Consider the following 20,772-nt stretch of genomic DNA (forward strand, 5'->3'; position numbering starts at 1 on the left):
GACATCAAGCTGTATGCCAAGAGTGAACGAGACATCGATTCACTGATCCACACTACCAGGCTATACAGCAATGACATTGGAATGTCGTTCGGACTGGAGAAGTGTAGTCGGATGGTAACAAAGAGAGGGAAGGTAGTCAGAACTGAGGGGATTGAACTACCAGAAGGCAACATTGCAGACATAGAGGACAGTTACAAGTACTTGGGGATCCCGCAGGCGAATGGGAACCATGAAGAGGCCGCTAGAAAAGCTGCAACCACCAAGTACCTGCAGAGGGTCAGGCAAGTCCTGAGGAGTCAGCTGAATGGTAAGAACAAGATCCGGGCCATCAACACGTACGCCCTGCCCGTGATCAGGTACCCTGCTGGGGTAATAGGCTGGCCAAAGGAGGAGATAGAAGCCACTGACATAAAGACAAGAAAGCTCCTTACCATGCATGGAGGGTTTCACCCCAAGTCCAGCACCCTGAGGCTGTACGCTAAGCGGAAGGAAGGGGGCCGGGGACTGGTGAGTGTCAGCACCACAGTCCAGGATGAGACAACGAACATCCAAGAATACATTGGGAAGATGGCCCCAACTGACCGAGTGCTCAGTGAATACCTCAGGCAGCAGAAACCCAAGAAAGAGGAGGGAGACGAGGAACCATCATGGAAGGACAGAGCCCTGCACGGTATGTACCACCGGCAGATAGAGGAGGTGGCTGATATCCAGAAATCCTACCAGTGGCTGGACAAAGCTGGACTGAAAGACAGCACAGAGGCACTAATCATGGCAGCACAAGAACAAGCTCTGAGCACAAGATCCATAGAGGCTGGGGTCTATCACACCAGGCAAGACCCCAGGTGCAGGCTGTGTAAAGATGCCCCAGAGACAATCCAGCACATAACAGCAGGGTGCAAGATGCTAGCAGGCAAGGCATACATGGAGCGCCATAACCAAGTGGCCGGCATAGTGTACAGGAACATCTGTGCGGAGTATAACCTGGAAGTCCCGAGGTCAAAATGGGAGATGCCCCCAAGGGTGGTGGAGAATGACCGAGCTAAGATCCTGTGGGACTTCCAGATACAGACGGACAAAATGGTGGTGGCTAACCAACCGGACATAGTGGTGGTAGACAAACAGAAGAAGACGGCCGTAGTGATCGATGTAGCGGTTCCGAATGACAGCAATATCAGGAAGAAGGAACACGAGAAGCTGGAGAAATACCAAGGGCTCAGAGAAGAGCTCGAGAGGATGTGGAGGGTGAAGGTAACGGTGGTCCCCGTGGTAATCGGAGCACTAGGTGCGGTGACTCCCAAGATAGGCGAGTGGCTCCAGCAGATCCCGGGAACAACATCGGAGATCTCTGTCCAGAAGAGCGCAGTCCTGGGAACAGCTAAGATACTGCGCAGGACCCTCAAGCTCCCAGGCCTCTGGTAGAGGACCCGAGCTTGAAGGATAAACCGCCCGCAGGGGCGTGCTGGGTGTTTTTTTTTATATATATATATATATATATATGATTGAATTACTAAAATATCTGATCTGTATTCTTTGGTGCTCCGTTTTTCCAGATTTGCAGTCAGCGTCCTTCCGCTCTGCACATGGACTTTGGCTCAGTTATCAGTGAACACGACAGGTCACAGTAAGGCTCCAGCCTGATGTAAACAAAAGCACAAGGGCCCAGGTTTTAAGCCCATACAAACAGATCTCCCCGCTAGTTATCGGATTTTGCTGGAAGTAAGTCATGTCGATTTAATACCTACAAGCAGGATTTTAAATACTGTATTTTGTAAATTTAAGTTTGTATTATTTATGTAAGTGTGTATGTATGTATATACTAATGCTATAAAAAATATTCTGTTGGACTTTCTTGAAAACTGGTATCGGCTTAACAAAGTGGTTAAATATCATTTTAGTTCTTTTTAGATTTTATTAAAAAGTAGCTCCTTAGATACTGCAGAAGATGTTAAAGGTATCATTCTGTTCCTCCGGTAATCGGCATTGAAATAATCCCAAAAGCTCCATTTTATTTTAAAAATATTTTAAATAATTTAAAACCCTTTGCCTCTCGGTCGTAGCTGGGATAGCCCCCCAAACTATTACATTTTTCTTTTTGTATTACATGTAAGTACGGAAGAGGATTAGGCCACCGGGGAAAAAAGTGGCCATATTGTTTTGTTCCTGCAGCATCTGGACTCCCCAGGAACCTACGCCAGGATCCTGTTTGTGGACTTCAGCTCTGCCTTCAACACCATCCTTCCAGACCATCTCCGAGACAAGCTTTCCCAGATGAATGTGCCTGATCCCATCTGCCGGTGGATCACTGACTTCCTGACGGACAGGAAGCAGCATGTGAGGCTGGGAAAGAATGTCTCGGACTCCCGGACCATCAGCACCGGCTCCCCTCAGGGCTGTGTTCTTTCTCCTCTGCTCTTCTCCCTGTACACCAACTGCTGCACCTCCACCCACCAGTCTGTCAAGCTAATCAAGTTTGCAGATGACACCACCGTTATTGGACTCATCTCGGACGGGGACGAGTCTGCCTACAGGAGGGAGGTTGAACGTCTGGTGTCCTGGTGCAGCCACAACAACCTGGTGCTGAATGCCCAGAAGACAGTGGAGATTATTGTGGACTTCAGGAAGCACACAGCCCCACTCCCCCCCATCATCCTGACTGACACCCCCATCACCTCTGTGGACTCGTTCCGCTTCCTGGGTACCACCATCACCCAGGACCTGAAGTGGGAGCCCACCATCACCTCCGTCATTAAGAAAGCCCAGCAGAGGATGTACTTCCTGAGGCAGCTGAAGAAATTCAACCTGCCAACACGGACGATGATGCAGTTCTACACTGCAATCATCGAGTCCATCCTCACCTCCTCCATCACCGTGTGGTACGCTGGAGCCACTATCAGGGACAAACAGAGACTGCAGCGTGTTGTGCGCTCTGCTGAGAAGGTGATTGGCTGCAGACTCCCATCTTTGCAGGACCTGTACACCTCCAGGACATTGCGGCGTGCAGCTCGGATCTCAGCTGACCCTTCTCACCCTGGACACAGTCTGTTTGACCTGCTCCCCTCAGGCAGGAGGCTCCGGTCCATTCGCACCAGAACCTCTCGCCATAAGAACAGTTTCTTCCCCTCTGCTGTTGGACACATGAACAATAACCATATGACTGTACCCGCCACTAACACATGACCCTACACTGTGTTCACTGCATCATTCCATGATTGGCACTGATCACCACCTGCACTTATGTATATATCTTTCTACGTAGCACTTTTAATTCTTATCCCTACTTTTATTTTTTCATGTCTATTTAAGTGCTATTTATGACACTATGTTTGCACTGAAGCACCGCAGCAATTTCCTAATGTTGTAAACCTGCTCAACATTTGGCAATAAACCCCTTTCTGATTCTGATTCTGATTCTGAGAATTCTGAGAAAAAACGTCATGTCCATATGTAAGCCATGCTGAAAGATCGAGACAAAAAACAACAACAAGTAAATAACAATATATAATTCATTTGCATTTAGAAAAATGTTATAATTTGGCTTTTTTAAATGGAGTTCTGCCAACAGACGCGCGACAGATACCAAAACGTTTTATTTGAAGTAAAAGATCTGTAGACGACTTTTGGACGGACCCTGCGCTTGTTGGTTACCTGGTAACCATGAATTTTCTTCTTCTACGTTGGAGGGCAGCGGTCACAAAGTTTCATTAGATGGCCACAAACGACATGCCATCTCACTGGTGATAATAATATTAAGAAAAGAGAGTCTGGGATGGTGGCTGAAAAATTATATTAATGTTAAATGAGAAACTGGAACATCTTAAACTCACTCTGATGAAATACCAGAGGATAAGAGTTCGCTAGCTCGACAGGAATATAGGACTTCGAGTTGACACTGGGTGGCGGTAGTACTGGCTAAATGGTCTTAAAAATAAAGCGAAGAAGGGGAGCTCAGTTCCGTGGGCGGGACAAACAAACAAACCGGTATTGGGAATAAAAATATGTTGGTTTCGTTAAGTTAAGTACGCATGAACAATTAACAGGAAACTGAAATAAAATAGTCGCAGTGAAGATGAGTTCGTTTGCGGGTCGGATGAAGGAGTACCCCACCATCTCTCTGGACCGGTTCGACAGGGAGAACCTACATGCCCGGGCATATTTCCTCTCCCACTGTCACAAAGGTGAGCCTGGCACCTGCACAGTTGTTAGAAACGGTACATATTACATGTGTGGCCTCCTGATGGCGGGTGTCCTCTCTGTTTCACTGAACAGATCACATGAAAGGGCTGAAAGGACCTCTGCTGAAGAGGAAGCTGCAGTTCAGGTGAAGCCTGGGTGCTGTTAAACTGATATTTAATCCAGTGATGCTCAGATATTTGAGTCAAAGTTGAGATTTGTCTCAGACTTCGGGTGAAGAATTACAATTGTGACCTTTCTGCACTAATTTACCATCTTTTAAACTTACTGTGAAACGTTACTATGTCACACAGGGTGCAGTTCAGCTGCTTGTTGTGGGCGTTATGGGCATCAAGCAGCCCCATGGTTGATCGGAAAGATGAATTGTTCCTGCTGTGAAATTAAAACCTAACACTGCTTTAATGAGCGTGTAACTCAGGGCTGAATATAAATTTGTTGTTTGCAGTCGCACTGTGAGGCTTTACTGCTCCTTTGTAACCAAAGAGCTGCTGCTGAACAATCCAAAGTACGCTTTTTGGGAGGAATACATCGTGAGTACACATCTCTGCTTTTATCAGATTGTTTTTTAAATATTTAAACAGAAGATATATAACGTGAGTTATCTCTCCTGTTAAATCATCTGTTCAGGTTCCTCTTGAGCTCGAGAGCCCGACTCAGATTTCTCTCGTGGACGAAGCATCAGGAGAGGTACTGGGTGCTCATCGGTTTGAGTCTGGCTCTGTGTCGAATTTGAAACTACTAAAAGTCAGACATGTAGCTGTAGATGCAACCTGTCATCCATATGTGTGAGTTTGTTGTTTTTAACCCTGACAGAAAGAAGAGGTCGTGGTGACGTTGCTTCCAGCAGGTCACTGTCCCGGCTCCGTCATGTGAGTTTAATTTTCCACCAACATTTGTATGTTTGGAGGATTTCACTTTTCCCAAGCTTCATGCGGATCCTTTACAAAACACCCAAAACTTTAATCACAACTCAGAACACAACTCACACAGAGAAATCTATTGTTTAGATCTTCTGATCTTTTACTTATTGAGGTTTTGTTACAGCTGGTCAGGAAATATATGATATAAGGTGACTTCAGGGTCAAATGGTAAATGGCCTGTATTTGTATAGCGCTTTACTAGTCCCTAAGGACCCCAAAGCGCTTTACACAACCAGTCATCCACCCATTCACACACACACTCACACACTGGTGATGGCAAGCTACATTGTAGCCACAGCCACCCTGGGGCGCACTGACAGAGAAAGTATGTAACCTTGTGGGTTTGTTACAGAGTATAACAAACACCAGGAGACCCAGGAGAACTTAAACACATCTCTTCTACAAACAATTCAGTTTCACCTCCCCTCCCACCTGCTCAGTCTGAAGCTCCCGTTTTTGTTAATTTTTCCATAATCGGCTAAATAAACTTCACTCTTTAACATCTGTGACTTCGAGGAATTCAAAAATGCGTTCTGTGTACACTTTAAAGGGGTCACATGATCAGGTGAGAAAATCGGAGACCAAACAAATTGGTAGTTTGTTTGTATCGCAGGTTCCTGTTTGAGGGTTCCCATGGAAACGTGTTGTATACAGGAGACTTCAGGTTGCCTGTCGGAGACGTGTCCAGAATGGAGCACCTACACTCGGGCAGCAGGTCAGTCACCAAACATCGCCATCATCCTCGTTTCATCCTGAGTTTCTCTGATTCGCTGTGTCTGGAATGCGTTTTCTTCTTGAGCTGTGATTGGACAGCTCACGTAAGCTTCAGATGCGGATTGTTTTGGAGCACTAAGTTCACGCCGCTGTGTCGCGCTTCACAGGGTCAAAGACATTCAGAGCATCTATCTGGACTCCACCTTCTATGACCCGCGCTTCTACCAGATCCCATCGCGGGTACGTGCTGGTTTTCAGTCACTGCTGAGATATACAGTTAACACACAGGGACAGGTGCCAGTTCATTAAGTACACCTCGCTCAAACTTAATATTTAGTACATGAACCTTTTATTGTAAATAAGTCATAACCTCACTGACATTTCCTCCATTAAAAAATCTTGTTTGTTATAACTTGTGTTATAACTCAGGATGATTATGATGAATTAGAAGCAGTCAGTTTTCTATGATTTTAATCGGTATTTGAGCCTGTGTGTGTGTGTGTGGGTGTGTTCGTTTGTTTGTTCGTAGGAGGTCTGTTTATCCGGAATCTCTGAGTTGGTTGGAAACTGGATCAGTCAGAGTCCTCATCACGTTGTGTGGCTCAACTGTAAAGCTGCGTATGGATACGAGTACCTGTTTATCAACCTGGGAGAGGAGTTCAACACACAGGTCTCTTTTGTCAGCCTTCTTTCCTTCATCACCATACCATACCATACCATACCATACCATACCATACCATACCATACCATACCAGCGTTATTTATAAAGCACTTTCACATAAAACAAGGGTTCACAAAGTGCTGTACATATACAAATAGCATAAGCAAAGTAAAATAAAAAATAAGATAAAATAAAATAAAACATGTTAAAACACACTTATGGAAGCTACATTGAGTATTTATTAATGAAAAGTTTAGAGGCATGGTGGGTAAAACTTCAGTAGCTGGTAAACCACAGACATCAAATATGGGGAGAAACTGATGCATGGATGGAAATATTAACCTCATAATCATCACTGTAACATGAAGTCCACTGTTTTTCCTGCAGATCCACGTCAACACTCTGGCGATGTTCAAGAAGATGCCGGAGATCCTAAGCTACGTGACAACCGACCGCAGGACTCAGATACACGCTTGTCGACACCCAAAGGTCCCGTTTTAGTCTCTCACAAACAAATTCGTGGTTCCTTTACTTCAGAAGTTTAGATTTGTTTTCCTGAACCTCAATATTTCTGAAAAACAACTTTGTGGTAGTTCTGCGTTTATGATAATGAACCATTTCCACTTCTGATACAAAACCTAAATCTTTTCTTCTTTCATTCTTTCTGTTCCTGCGACACTACGTTTTTATCTGGGATTTTTGTTTGTAGGATGAAGAGTTTTTCCAAGGAAATCGGCTGCCGTGTGGATGCACGGCTGCTGATGGGACGCCTCTTCGCATCATCAGCATCAAACCGTCCACGATGTGGTTTGGAGAAAGAACCAAGAAGACCAGCGTCATAATAAAGTAAGAACAGCTCCAGCGTCATGCACTCACTAGAAATAAAGTCTGGTTTTGTGCTCCAAATGTATTTTTGTGTGTTTATGCAGGACAGGAGGCAGTTCATACCGAGCCTGTTTCAGCTTCCACTCCTCCTACTCCGAGGTAAACGCACTTCCACTCACACAGTATTGTATTTGGACCTTCTTGTTTGAAGTCATTAAAGATGTGTGCTAAACAATCACTCCATTCTGGTTCGGAAAACAGTTCGGAGAATTAAAAACCCAAAATTATCTCAATATTCCTTGCCCATGATGAGTAGATATATACTTGTGTCGCATCAGTGCTGATGTTTGAGGCCATGTTCATTTCTGTTTGGACAATGAAACCAAAGCCCCACCCATTTGCTGTTCAAACCTTTTGTTTATGAGGGGCAGCCAATCAGAAGAAGACTGCACTAAGAACTACTATGATATCAGTAAGAATTATTTTGAACTGTGAATCATGCAAAGCTGCTGTATCAGAGTCAAAGCTGGAAGAGTAGTCCACTTTAAAAGGACTTCATGTTGTTTCTGTTGCTATGCTTCTCCTGATTTTCAGATTAAGGACTTCCTGTCATACCTCCAGCCGGTGAACATCTACCCCAGTGTCATCCCCATTGGTCGAACACTGACTGAAGTCACACAGATGTGAGTCAACTTCATTTTAATTGTACAAATGTAAAAGTCTAAACTTACTTTTACTTGATTTATAATCAAATGTAACTTGTGGTAACTTTAAAAGGTTTTACTGCTGTCTTTATTCAACAATCTAACAGTTTAACACGACGCCATTTCTGCATGTCTGATCAGGTTGAAGCTGATGTGCAGGAAGCAGTCTGATGAGGCGGCGTTTGTTTACAAACCTCTGGGAGTCCTCAAACGCAGCAGGGTGCAGCGACCTACTTGTGGTAACACAAACGCACTCGTAATGACAGGTGCTCTCCATAACAGCACGCGGGCCTGCCGCCACACGCTTGTTTACAGATCACTGCTTGGCCCCGTGTTTGCCTCTCACGCGTTGCCCTTCATTCAGCTTCTTCACACAAACACAGGAGGCGACGCTTTTATAAGCGTTTGAACAACAGGCAGGAATGTGTTGTGTTGCTTCAATAAGATAGACCAGTCATTAAAACAAGGCTGATGTGTGTTTGTGTGTTCAGACTCAGAGAGCGATGATGAGCTGTTTGATGGGCTCGATGTGGCACCAGTGAGGAAGAAGTTGGGAGTACAAAAAGGTAAGTCTGCAAGTTACTTGCTGTCACTTTGATTTGCACCAAAGCAGCTGAAATGGATTCACGGAGTCTGAGGAAGTTCAGCTGAGATGATCGAGTAGGCCCTTTAATTTTCCTGAGCGCTGTAGGATATGAATGTCACGACAGGAAGTGATGTCATGTTGCAGTATTTTTTTGCCCTGAGTACTTCACTGTTACTGTTTGTTTGATTTTGTTTCTTTTGTTCTATAAGTAGAGGGAACTCTCGAAACAACAGCACTCCCTGTGTGTGTGGAGGAGTCTTTACCGCTGACCATTACCGATGCCCAGCCTGCTGCTCATAACTACGTCGACTGCACTGAGTCCAACGGCGAGGAGGAGGAGGAGGAGGAGCAGCAAGGTGACGAGGAAAAGGTTGGAGCCGGACAGCCGGAGGACATTTCATCTCAGCCTCCGAGGTGGGAGGACTTCTTCACCACCGAGACTCTGACCGACAGCCAGAACAGCCTCAGGAGCCAACCACAGTCCTGCTGCTCTGAGATGACGGGCTCGCAGACACCCGATCTGTTCAGCGACGAAGAAACTGCCCCCGATGGCTTCAGCCTGACACTGTCCGGCTCGCAGTCCAATCATTCCTCTCAGAACATGGACTCGTGTTTACCCGACACCCTGATCATCCAACCAGAGCTGGATGGGCAGAAGCAGAGGGAGGAGGGGGATGATGGAATTATCCAATCGGAGTCTCAGCAGTCGTCAGACTTTGATATTCCCTGCACGCCGGAGTTGAAGGTGCCGCGGCGTGATGAGCTGTCTCAGTTGTACAGGAAGCTGGCTGCAGGAGAGGACATCAGGGCTCTGGACTACAGGACCGAACATTAATGGGGAGCTCCTAAAAAGACTGTGCAAACTAGAAAAGTAAAGCCTTAAAAAGCAGCCGGACGAGGCCAAAACAAGCAAACCACACAGCTACCTCCGTTTTAGTGACGAACCTCCAGCTCTGAGATCCCCCACTAGCACACTGGGGCAGGAGGAGAGGTTAACATGCATTCAGTACCTGCTTCCAGCATGAAGAGTTTCTCAGCCTAATTAGAGAGCATAAATAGACCAAACTTTAACGTAATTTTCTTCAGACCTGTCGTTCTCACTTAGACCCTTAAGCTGTCACATTCCTTCTGCAGGCTGAGCTGAAACGTCCTCTCCTCCAGCGTCAGTGTTGGCCTCCAAACCCCACAGACTTCAGTTTGTTAAACCACACACTCGTTCCTGCGCACTTTAAGCCTATTGGTGGATTCTTGCACCTGTGCAGGTCACAGCTGACACTCGTTCCCTCTCTGCTGGCAGTTTGTGGTTTGTTCTGCTTCAGCTGCTGACAACAGGAGGGGAATGTTTGCATTAAAGCTAAAGTTTTGTTCCAGAAACAAATAAAATATTTATTTTTAACTCAGGTGTTATGGCTGATTATTCAAATCAAAATGGTAAATGGCCTGTATTTATATAGCACTTTACTCGTCCCTAAAGACTCCAAAGCGCTTTACACATCCAGTCATCCACCCATTCACACACACATTCACACACCGGTGATGGCAAGCTACATTGTAACCACAGCCACCCTGGGGCGCACTGACAGAGGCAAATGTTGTGTTTGATGGGAAAAAGCAGTAAGAATGCCAGACATTGCGAGTTTTTTCCCCCAATAATTCCTAAAATAAGTGGAAGAACTGCTCGACCAAAGCTGTGGTTGTGTAATACACTGCAGCTCAAACTGAATCACTATCCATGATGACATCATCAAAAATTCCAAAACTACAAATATATTCTGTATAACAATAATAAAGCAAATCTTTACTCTATAGAAACTGAGTTGGAATCATTTAGCTTTAAACCAGGTTTTTCCAGCTGCATGTGAAACAGCTGCTAGCTATCTGCTCAGCTTCACTTCAGCTTACTGAAGTCCCAGAACTGGACGTCTGCACCTTGTTGGTGCTGTTGAAGGATTTTTAATGCAACTGTCTGACCAATGATTCTAGTTTCTAGGCTAATTTAGCAGGTAACCAAGTGAGGACTCTCACTCAAAGGACTTTTTTGCTACCAGCCTTATTCACTCAGTGTGTTCAAGTGCTTTTTTTTCTACGTTTCAGCACTTTTGCACAGTGCTGAGTACCGCTGCTGGAGTTTGAATCCAGCCTTTGTCCTGATGTGTGGAGTTGTGCTCCACCTATTATCTGGATGGATATCTCCAAGTACTCTGGCTTCTTTCCATGGTCCAAACACATACATGGATCAGATTAACTCCCTTATCTTTCCAGCCCTGGAGTTTTCCTCTGTTTCTCCAGAAGTCACAGTGGAAATAAAGGAAAGGAACCAACTTACCTGAAGCTTTTGTCCTTCGAAAATTACATGCTTCATAAAATCTACTTGGAACTCAGAAAAAATAATTATCGACTGTCAGAGCGACAGTCGGACAGTTATTGTCTGTATCGTGCTTCCAACATATAACACGGAGGGTTAAAAGTGAACTTAACTGCTGGTTTTCTCCTGATGGCTTTAGACACATGGTCGTCTGATTTATTTACAGACAGAAACAAAAAAGCTTTTTACAGTTGATCTAAAACTCAAAGGTAATTAACACCATAAAAGAATGCAGTTCATAAGGTTTACAGTGAATGCTAGAAAAATTTTCATCACCACTACCACCACACTTTGCCCAACATCAAAGATTTGTGGCAGATTTTCACATTTTAGAAGCTGGAAGAGCTGCATTAGAAAATCAAAATAATAACTGCCGAATGTGGATCAAGATGTCGTCCACTGAAACTTTGAGGAGAAGGAGAGAGCCGGTGTTGTGCCAAAAACTGATTTCCGGTATTTGCCAAAAACTGATTGCTTGTATTTAAACTGCTATAAATAACTTGTTGGTGTATAATATGTGAAACATATGTCAAATGTATCCCTCATGAATGATATCACATTATCTTGAGCAACAAACAACATTCCTGTAACAAGGTAGAAGCCGCAATCACTTTTTGGCAGTGACTTTTATGTATCCTTTATGTATGCAGTTAAAAAAATATTGTTGACTTTAAAAATGTCTCTTTTAAGAGTAATCTGGCCAAGAGGACAGCTGAAATTGCAACAAATGTGAAAATAGTTCTGTAAATATATTTTAAGTGGACAAAAGGGAGCTGATTGATTATAATGTAAGTGCAGTAACACAGTCACAAAGATACTTGAGAAACAGGTAATTTTTTTAAATTTTATATATAACCCCTTTGTAATACCTGTTCACCAAAGTCTATTTAGCAACATACATAACGATATTACACATAAAAAAAAAAACAACAAAAAAACACGCAAACATTGGAAATCAGTTTTTGGCAGGCAATCATTTTTTGGCACAACACCGGCACCACTGAAGCTGGATGACGGCAGGTTTCCTGCTCAGTTTCATTTATGTGTGAATACTCTGAGGAGGCGTATAAATTCCAGGGAATTTCCTTGAACTTGTATAGTATGGTTTTTAGGTAACTAAGGTATTATTCATGTAAGATAGACAGCAACTTCTTACTCACAGGTCGTAGACTGCACCATTTTTACCCCAAGCGGATCAAAACCTATATAAAATGAGCATCATGTTTTATTCAGTCAAACTTTAGGTTTGCACCTGAGACCATAAAATCATCAGCAGGTCATAAAGGAAGTGTGAAGTGGAGCAATTTCCCCTAAACTTCATTTTCCCCTACAAGATGGGTTGCCCCCTGCTGGCCATAAGAAAGAATGCAGGTATATTCCACTTCTTGTTCCTGGGGAGCCACGCCCATTCTTTATAGTTTACATCTGTGGTTACAACAACTGGAGAAGGCAACATTTACGTCATAGTATGCCAAAGTTTGGTTGGAGTCCACAGCAAGGCCAGCATTACTGTGGCCGTGTGCAGTGAACTTTAAAATGAAATCATGAAAATAAGATGGGCTGAAGTTGCCAATTACATGCAGTCTGTGCTGATAAGGCAGTTAACTGTAGTGAAGCATTAAAAATCTGTTGCCACATAGGCACTTCATAGACTTCAAACAGAAAATCTTCCACAAATAGTGACGTAGTTGCTGCAGGACGGCAATTTAACAGCAGAATGAAACAGGCGCTGAGCAACCTGGTATTAGGAACATAACCATTCTGCAACCAGCTGAGTCCTGTGCTGCTTTGAGATGCATTGCAGATGAATTGCACTAAGTGGTGCAAAATGACTGAATGATAGCATTGTATTGGCAATCGGTCAAATTATTTGCAAACCTTCGCCAATCAATCCAAGAGCAACTGCAGACAGTCTGAGTCAAACTGCAACTGTTTGTAGACAGTCGCCAAAAGTTGATTCTGTTCATCTGGACGTAGCGTTTTCAGTGGGAGAAACGTTTCGTCACTCATCCAAGTGACTGACTGCAGGTTTCTCCAACCTTATAGACAATACATTTGCATAATGACTGAAACTAGCACCACTGAAGTAACAATGGGCTGTGAGGTCAGTTCGTTAATCATTAATATGCAAATTCTCATGACAACAACCACTGATCAAAAATCACGATTGAAGACCACTGATCAATGGCCATGAGTACCATACTGTTTATAAGGTTGGGGAAACCTGCAGTCAGCTGAGACTGAAGAACTCACTTGGATGGGTAATGAAAAGTTTCTCCCACTGAAAACGCTACATCCAGAAAAACAGAATCAACTTTTGGGGATTTACTTATCTGGATGATTGAGCATACATCAAGATGTTTGCCGACAGGTTCCATCCCACAAGGCTACCTGTGCAATTGCATTGGGATCAAATGTAATTGCCCAGAGGTTGAGAGTGTTGTATGCTTAACTTATGGGTAGTCTTTTAGTTTGCAACAAACAATTCAACTAACAAATTTCCCTATCTGCCAGAAGGTTGCCATCCTTTTTCCTCTAATGTGACTGAGCTGTAAGCTGCATATCGTGTTCTGTGAGCAGTTTAATCTCACGTGAATCATTCAAAAATCTTGAAGCCATTGGCTGACAATACAAAAACATATAAAGCATACCTAATGACTTAATTTTTCAATGACAAGAGGAGCTATGCCATAATATTCACAAAAACTGAACAAAAGTAATAGGGACAGATGACAGCTACCAATCACTCCAATGAGGCCAAATGCTGAGCTCCCACTGGTGCATCTGCCTGGAATAAAAAGCCTGCAGCGTTACGTCGCCTGAGCAGCAAACTGTGACCAATTTGAATGTCCAGGTCCAAATCTACGTCCGGACTCTCTAACCAGTTTGTCAGGGTCGCCGCAGTCAGCTGAATCAGGTGGCGTTGATCCCATTCAAGCCTCTGAGGGGACGCTGAGAGATGAAATTGGCTCTGCTGGGTGCTGCTGCTGCTCAGTGGAGACTCGGTGGGTTCCTGATGACAACACAGAGGAGCTGATGAACGCCTGCAGGGTTTCTTTTTCCTCACTCGACAAACTCTCTCACACTGTGTCATTCTTCCTCTGTACCTATCAGTTCACAGAGAAGCACAGACTGAAATAGGCTTCGATGGGCAGCATTCAATCTATACAGAGCTCTTAGTTTGGATGTCAGTGTGACCTAAAGGTCATTACTGGTATTTTCTTTCTTATTTTAGTCTGTTTGCCATGTCTTTATATTTCAAAGTGTGTTTTTCCATACTTTTCAGGTCTTTACTGGTGTCATTTTATTTTTATACCTTACACATACAGTATAAAGTATAAAAAACAGTTTTTCTATATTTTATATATTAGGGATGGGTATTGTTTAGGTTTTATCCGATACCGGTGCCAAACCGGTACTTTTGAAACGGTGCCGGTGCTTAAACGGTGCTCAAACCGGTGCTTAAAGAATGGAGAACACAAAATTGGTCCAAAAACCTCTGATGTTCAGCTGTTTTTTTTGTAAAAAGATAACAATGTTAGACTTTTCTGCAGCTATGGGGCATATATGGTATCACTCTTGGTTGGAAGCAGTGCTTAGACAATGGAAAAAAACACAAACTTTATCCAAAAACTTCTCATGTTTAGCCGTTTCCCACTTTTTCTTTGGTCATTTTAGCCTTTTTGGCCAATATGTTAAATGCACTCGTAGCATCACTACATTATATAATACGGAGCTGACATCGCACACACACACACACAGACACACACATTAATAATAAAACGCTAACGAACACACAGCGTGCCCAGAGTTCTCTCTCTCCCAGGCTCTCGTGACCCTGAAGATCCAACAGGAAATTGAGGATGTGCTTGTTTACTTGTCATGAGTTCTGATCATATTTGGGATATAATGTGGGCAGAGACATTAGGTTTATGGCACTGTGGTTCCTCCTTGTTTATGTGTTCAGACTTTGCATTGCACTCATTTTCTTTGCTCCTACTCAAAACAGAACAATAGCTCCATCATAACCCCACAGCAAACAAACCAGGACGCAGAGCATAGAAACTCATACAAGGTCAAAGGAGGTCAGACTTAGTCTGGTAATCATTTATGTCATTATATTCAATTGGTTTAGATCACCTGTATGTCACAGTTTATTGGATTTGAACACGCCTGGTTTTGAAACAGCTTCCATTATGTTCTGTTCAAAAGTCTTGAGCCACCACTCATTTCTTTATATATTCCTTCCAAGCAGTCAGACTTGGAAGGTGCCCTTTACCAGTAGTTCTCCAGGTTTTCTGCGAAAAATTCTTTCAAAATTTTTCTTTGGACATTGGCTTCTTTTTTCCTCATTTTCAGTCCACTTCTTGTACATGGACATTTTCAGAGGAATTGTTTTGTTTGTTAAGCCTCTGAAATCTGACCTATTAATCATTTAAGCATAAAAAGCCACCTAACTCATGAGACAACTTAGCAAGAAACCAATCTTTAGACACCTCGTTACTAGCAGCCTGTTACAGAGACACATTCATTTTCATTTATTTAGTTCAGTTTACAAAAAATGCCAAAGATAACACAATTTAACAGACATAAAATAATATTTTTACACCAACTAGGTGATTCCCAAAGAACTGATAGCTGAAGACTTGCATACCTCATCAGAAGTGCAGTTTGTCCTTAAACCAGAAGAATAAACTGTAGAGGTGTAGGACTACGTGAAACCATTTAAGACCTGATGGAGAGATGAACCCAAATCAGAAAGTTTTGATTCTAATCGTCATCAGTATGTACAGAGGAGGTCAGGAGAGAGGTGTAACAGTGATCAGCCACTGGTGTTGGAGTATGGTGGAATAATGAATACAGAAATGAATACAGACGATAAAATAAATAATTGCAGCCATTTTCCTATCAGAACAAATAAATGAGGGGTGGCTCAAAACGTTTGCACAGTACTGTATTTAGCAAGCACTTCAGCTGTAGACCATTGGAAACTAAGTCCAGGTGTAGAAAACCATTTAAGTTAATCCAATTTAAATGAATGAAATGCAATGTGACATTGCTGTGGGATAGATGAAACATGTCTATAAATGGGAGAATCAGCTTAGAGGTGTCTTTCTGCTTGAACATCCTTACTCAAATCCAAAAAATAGGAAATGAAAGAGGTCCCAAAGTAGATTCCCGTGGGAAAACATTAGCTTAGATCTGGATATCTTGAGGTTGCTAAACTGCAAAGACAAACTAGTTCTACAGTCTGAGTTCTCTACACGAATTTTATCCAGTTTAAAAAGAGTCCTTCCTCCTCACTTTCACCAGGTGCTGCTCATGGGTGAGATCATTGGAGTTCTCAATCTGATGTTGCAGAATCTACCCCTTATGAAAGTGTCTGGAGATCACTGCTGATGTGAAATGGTGCTGTATAAGTATAAAAAAATGAAATTGCTATCAGCTGATACTGTGGATGTGTTACCTCTGAGTGAGCCAATCTGGACTTGGGGTATGCTGCTCAGGTCTGTAGGCAACCCCACGTACACACCTCCATAGTTCCTGATCTCACACACACACACACACACACACACACACACACACACACACACACACACACACATACACACACAGAGAGAGAGAGAGAGAGTCAGCTGCACAGATCAGCTCATTAGACATATATTGGATGGCTGTGATGAATGAGATAAAAAGATTTTATAATCAAAAATGAATGACTGACTTCCGTTTGTCATCTTCTGGCACTGACTCAACTGATCTGTCGACACACACACACACACAGAGTCAGCTGATTTACGTTAACAGACAACATGAGAGAAAGGTCAAACAACAGTGACATGTTTCAAGATGAAAATATGTTTGAAACTTTACTCACAGCTTTGATGAAAACTCAGCAGGATCTGAAGTCAGTGACAGAAACGAGATCAATCGAGAGTTAAATTCATTCCTGCTCACTGAAATCACTTTGTAAAAAAACAATTTTGACATTTTCACACACTGAAAATTCTGTATTTGTTTTATCTAGAGCAAAGAGCTACAGTGAGAAAGTAGACAGGCATGAAAACTTTACTTTGGGTATTTGTGGTGAAAACTTTGTAAAATTGGAAAAACTGATGATTTGTTTTTCAAAAGTCAGATTTAAACAGCTGTGACAGCTCAACAATCACCAATAATTTCCTCACCAGATAAATGATCTTTGACACTTTGACACATTCATCTTCCTGTCGTGTTTTATAAACTTTTCTCATTAAATCTTGATTATTAAAAGTTTCTCCCTCTCATTTCTCTCCGTCCGTCCTTTTCTTCCTTCCTTCCTTCCTTCCTTCCTTCCTTCCTTCCTTCCTTCCTTCCTTCCTTCCTTCCTTCCTTCTTCCCTTTATTTTTTTCTTTTTCTTCATTTGCTTCTTGCAATCCTTGTTTCCTTCCTTTTTCCTTTTCTTCCTTGTTCCTGTCCTTCCATGTTTCCTTTCTTTCTTTCCTTGTTCCCTTCCCCATTACCTTATTTTTTCCTTTCCAATGTTCTTATGTTCAAAATTTAGGGTATGAGGTTCCCATACTTAATCCTCAGATAATTCTAATATTTTATTGGGAATAAAAATGTGAAGCATTTCACATTAAACTGTTGTATAACATGTGCATCAGTAGCAAATATGCCCAACAGCAAAAAGGAGACACAACAAGATCACAAAAAAAAAAAAAAAACAACCAGGGGGAGACAAATTAGTTCAAAGACAACACCAACCCACCCCCACCTACCCACCCCACAAAGGTTATATCATAACTGTTTCATGACAACATCAGCCTGTTTTCTAAAAACCACACTGATGTCTGACCATTGACCTATGACCTTGACGCTCTATATACTTAAAAGGTAGATTTTTTATTATCTTTACCCAGATGACTGAGCAGAACTGGCTTCGAGATTTTAATCTATATTCATGCAGTGTGTGACTCTGTGAAAGTTTGACATCACTATGACATCATAGGATGTCTTATTAAAAAAATGAAAAAGTGTGTTGCACGGCTCCCACCATGCTCTTTAATATGATACATTACTCGATATTGTTTCTTGAATTCTTTTTTTCAAGGTCAACTTTGACCTTGGGCACTAACAATCAAGGTCAAATCCTTAGCCAACTTAACTACTCAAGTTCTCCAAGACCTCGTATAATGTTGTGAAGTTTGAAGACGATCTTTGAAAAATTGTGGGTAATATACAGTTGTTACAGATTTGTACATCTGGTGTGACCTCGACTAGATTTTCACCAAAATTAAATTAGCTCGAGCTGTTATTGGTATTGATCATCAGATAAAACCTGAACATAATATCTTGAAAACCACAGATGCTAGACTTCTAACAAACAGCCAGACAGACATAAACAAATGGAAATGATTCTGCCTCCCTTCAGAGAACAAACCAGGAGTTTCAAAAAATGCACAAGAAAAAAAAAAAAACCCAACCCAAAATGAAATGGAAAATAAGGTAAGTGATAAAGACATATCAGTCCATCAGATAGTGACTCACATGACGCTTAAAAACAACCAACATGGGAGACGAATCAGCAGAAAGAGACCGAAAACAAATAATAATAATAAAAAAAAACAGACACTAACAGAAAATTACTCACAAAACCATCCTGAAGACATGCACAATGACTAAAATCACACACTAAATTATTTTGAAACAACCCAAATGATAACAATAAAAAAGTACAATCAGTCAATCCTGATTGCTTTTAATTATAGTTAAGTAAAAGCACAAGTGAACTTTGAAACAGCAAAACACCACAAACTGCAACTGAAACCTTACAGATGAATTGCTTTCCAGCGTTTCCAGGAGTGTCAGAAATCCCTGAAAACTTTAATTGATTTTGAGCAGACAGACGTGGACTCTGCTTTCACCTCCTACAGCTTCCAAAGTCAAAAACTCTACAGACTGGACCGCTAACACCTGCAGGACATAAAAAAGTTACTAAAGCACCTTTAGTAACTCTAAAAGCAAAATAAGACACCTTAAACCTGCCAGCTGCTCCATATGACTAACAGTATGTTCAGTTTTTCAGTGTCCTCACCTCTGCTGCGGTTGCTGCTGCTGTTGTTGTTAGTCATGTGTTTGGCTGGAGAGGAATTTCCACATCCCATTTCAGAAAGAAAAGGAAAAAACAGTAGCGAGAGGAGAAATGGAGCGAGAAGAGTGAGGACAAAAAGTCTCTTATCTCGCTCTTACTCTCAGCTGAAGCTCCCAGTATAGAGAGGATTAGATGATGGCAAGGGAGGGAGGGAGGGAGGAGAGACGGAGAGTGTGTTGACCCCTGCTGCTGAGGGAGTAGAACTTCAAGTGTGTGTTTCAGAGTGTGTGTGCTTTAAAATCTCTGCGCAGTTTTGGAGGAAGCAGATCAAAGTCAGCTAGAATTGATTTAATTGGTGCATTTCTGCTCAAATGGAGCTGAAACAGGATTAGAGGAAAGTGGTGACAGAAGAGTGTTTAGCGTTCCCTGAGCAGGTTGGATCTGTGGTGTCTGGCTCTTGACGTCAGCTGTTGTCGAGAAGAAAGCAGTCTGTTCGGAAGTACTTTTATTATTGTTCTTGGCCTCCAGCCTCCTTCCTCACTGCTCCTTCTGTGCTTAAACCTACAATGAGTCATGCCACCCACACTCTAACCTCACATCCAGCCTCGTTGCTGCTCTCACCTCAATTACAGGCGACAGCAAAGTGACTTTCAGGAAATAATTTATTGTTCCCGCCGTCTCCAGCAGGAAGTGGAAAATGACTTCTGGACTCGTGCTGAGAGTTTTTCATCTTCACCAAAAAGTTTCAGCGTGCCGAGTTTGGAAGATTTGATGATAAGATTTTGCTACTATAATAAAACAAGGATGACACGCTCCTTCAGCGGCTGCATTAGAGTGAACCAGAGAAACAGGTCAGAACAATTAAAAATTAAAGGAAGGAAGGATGTCTTAAGGGTGAATAATTTGGAATTACAAGCTCTATTGTATGTTCACTGATGAAAACACTCTTTCTCTGCAGGTCTGAAACAAACAACCTTCAGACCTGCAAAATGAAGCCAAAGCTGCAGTTCCTATAATGACCACTTGAGGGCTACAGCAGAATAAACAAACTGTTTTAACCTCTGTGGACAGTTCTCTTCATAACAGCTGTTCAGAGAGCAAATTTATTTTATAATGCATCTTTTTGGATTTTGTTTAAAATAATGTGCAGCTGCAGCTGAGCGCTGTCTGTAAGGCTTCTGCTTAAAAATTCAACATGGCCGACGCCATCAATGCTAACGCTCAGGCTGCAAATAGGACGTCATGCTGGCTACATCCACCAGGCTTTCATCCGACACATACATTTTTTATGTGATCTTTTATTTATACACGAACTGATGTCATGCATCATTCTTGGGCTTGTCTGCAAAACACATCCAATGCAAAAGACATTCAGGTATCGATACAAAGAGTTCAACATTGTTTAAGCAGAGAAATAATAATCAATCATAAAGCTTTCCAGCTGCACAAATCTGCCTAATTCCAGGAAACAGAGGCTGTAAATGAGAGCAGGGTGCAGAACAATCTGAGGTACAAAAGGAAAATTGACCAAACAATAGAAATTTTAGAGAAAGAACACATAACCCAAAGTGTAATTCCACATTAAGGACACAGGCGGGCAGTATTGTCATGAATGTGCTGCAGTGGGAAGTAGGAGTGAGTCAGAAAGAACCAGCATTTCCATCAACTGTTGAAAAAATAAATCAATACAAAGTTTTTTTTAAAAATTTCTATCTCTGCTCCATTTTCTTTTAGGGA

General features: G+C 42.4%; 2 protein-coding genes across 5 annotated transcripts; one reads left to right on the forward strand and one right to left on the reverse strand.

Moving 5' to 3' along the window:
- Positions 1-3,664: 3,664 nt before the first annotated feature.
- On the forward strand, positions 3,665-10,057 carry dclre1c (DNA cross-link repair 1C, PSO2 homolog (S. cerevisiae)). Of its 2 annotated transcripts, none has more exons than XM_085252558.1 (15): positions 3,665-4,175; positions 4,267-4,318; positions 4,637-4,721; positions 4,819-4,878; positions 5,005-5,060; positions 5,725-5,826; positions 5,993-6,065; positions 6,355-6,495; positions 6,874-6,975; positions 7,196-7,332; positions 7,416-7,470; positions 7,906-7,994; positions 8,157-8,254; positions 8,507-8,581; positions 8,814-10,057. In XM_085252558.1, the coding sequence occupies exons 1-15, from the start codon at positions 4,067-4,069 to the stop codon at positions 9,434-9,436; spliced, it is 1,857 nt and encodes a 618-aa protein (XP_085108684.1). In that variant the 5' UTR covers positions 3,665-4,066; the 3' UTR covers positions 9,437-10,057. The 2 variants fall into 2 exon arrangements, with proteins under 2 accessions (XP_085108684.1, XP_085108683.1); XM_085252557.1 differs by having other exon boundaries at positions 3,666-4,175; positions 8,811-10,052.
- Positions 10,058-11,135: 1,078 nt separating this feature from the next.
- LOC146555385 (overexpressed in colon carcinoma 1 protein-like) lies at positions 11,136-19,187 on the reverse strand. 3 transcript variants are annotated; one of them, XM_085251820.1, is made up of 6 exons: positions 19,039-19,187; positions 16,842-16,866; positions 16,689-16,724; positions 16,434-16,510; positions 15,621-15,698; positions 11,136-13,979 (listed from the first exon to the last, which is right to left on the reverse strand). In XM_085251820.1, exons 1-5 carry the CDS (start codon positions 19,106-19,108, stop codon positions 15,625-15,627), a joined length of 282 nt encoding a protein of 93 aa, XP_085107946.1. In that variant the 5' UTR covers positions 19,109-19,187; the 3' UTR covers positions 11,136-13,979; positions 15,621-15,624. The 3 variants fall into 3 exon arrangements, with proteins under 3 accessions (XP_085107946.1, XP_085107945.1, XP_085107944.1); XM_085251819.1 differs by having other exon boundaries at positions 11,136-14,073; XM_085251818.1 differs by lacking the exon at positions 15,621-15,698.
- Positions 19,188-20,772: the final 1,585 nt, after the last annotated feature.

This window comes from Mchenga conophoros, linkage group LG17 (assembly GCF_057382185.1).
Source record: "Mchenga conophoros isolate Kocher_MC1m ecotype Shallow Benthic linkage group LG17, M_conophoros_male_GT1.1, whole genome shotgun sequence".
NCBI lineage: Eukaryota > Metazoa > Chordata > Actinopteri > Cichliformes > Cichlidae > Mchenga > Mchenga conophoros.